This window comes from Fragaria vesca, linkage group LG5, assembly GCF_000184155.1.
Source record: "Fragaria vesca subsp. vesca linkage group LG5, FraVesHawaii_1.0, whole genome shotgun sequence".
Lineage (NCBI taxonomy): Eukaryota > Viridiplantae > Streptophyta > Magnoliopsida > Rosales > Rosaceae > Fragaria > Fragaria vesca.
This window is the reverse complement of record NC_020495.1, coordinates 22,036,027-22,037,334: the sequence shown is the minus strand read 5'-3', so window position 1 is coordinate 22,037,334 and position 1,308 is coordinate 22,036,027. Positions and strand designations below refer to the sequence as shown.

The 1,308-nt window shown below is 37.0% G+C and overlaps 1 protein-coding gene across 1 annotated transcript in view; it reads left to right on the top strand.

Annotated features, from left to right (window-relative positions):
- Nucleotides 1–862, top strand: part of LOC101313615 (peroxidase 20-like) — a 1,291-nt gene extending 429 nt beyond the window's left edge. Inside the window, exons 2-3 of the mRNA XM_004301656.1 lie at nt 200–365; nt 432–862. Coding sequence (XP_004301704.1) covers nt 200–365; nt 432–862 — 597 coding nt within the window. The remainder of the gene's footprint in view (nt 1–199; nt 366–431) is intronic.
- The last annotated feature ends 446 nt before the right edge of the window (nt 863–1,308 follow it).

The following is a 1,308-nucleotide window of genomic DNA, read 5'->3' as shown; positions in this document are numbered from 1 at the left end:
TCTCTCTCTCTCTCTCTCTCTCTCTCTCTCTCTCTCTCTCTCTCTCTCTCTCTCTCTCTCTCTCTCTCTCTCTCTCTCTCTCTCTCTCTCAATATATCATTTGCAACAACTTACATTGCTACTTTAAGGTATGTAGACAACATGGTAGATGCATGTAACATTACTATTTCACTAATTACACTATATTTCTTTTGAAAAGAGAGGAGGGCCTAGCTGGGATGTGTGGCTAGGCAGGAGAGACTCCTTGCAAGCAAGCTTCAGTGGTGCCAACCAGTTCATCCCTGCTCCAAATTCATCTCTCGAAGCTCTCATTTCCAATTTCAAACAACAAGGACTTGATATAGGAGACTTGGTTGCCTTATCAGGTAACACATTCTTTAGTGAAATAATTTTATTATTACATGCTATAACTTATAAGGATTTATGAACAGGTAGCCACACAATTGGAAAGGCAAGATGTTTAAACTTCAGGCAGAGGTTGTATGATGTGAACTTCAGAGGACAGTATGAACTATACGATAAGTACAGGAGATATACTTCCTTCCGAAGAATCTTACAGTCCATATGCCCCAAATCAGGGAGGAACAATGATTTATCACCTCTTGATTTTATGACACCAGCCAGATTTGACAATCACTATTATGTCAACCTGCTCCAAGGAAAAGGTTTGCTGATTTCTGATAATGTATTGGTGACACAAGATCATGAAGGAGAGATTCTAAAGAAGGTGTGGGATTATGCCACTGATGAGAAACTTTTTTTTGCTTCATTTGCAAATTCTATGGTGAAGATGGGAAACATCAAACCCATCACTGGAAATCAAGGAGAAATCAGGAAGAATTGTAGGTTTGTAAACACCTAAGTAGGTTGTCATGCATGTATGGAACTCGATCAGAGATCAATTTATGTAGTTGCAGCGCACTTGAAGAAGAAGTTTTATAAAGTGGGATCTTGTGTTATGTTTTCAATTTTTATATCAAGTATTCATGTTTTATGTGCAAAGATGAATGTCTTTATGCCAAAGCGCCTATACTATATGCTTTCTAAATTTCTAACTCCTCCAAATATTTACATACGCAACTATCTTCTTATCCCTAGCATCGGACCATTTTGTAATGTAACCACGCACCTTTCTATATACTATAATATGCCTAGTTATGTATGAGGTGATCTCATGTGTAGTCCTCAAGCTAACCAACGGTAGATTTCGACAAACACAGCTTATCTTGTTTCGTATCAAATCCTTGCTTTACTTGATTTACATCCGTATTAATTAGTAGGAAAAAAGATATATATATATATATATAT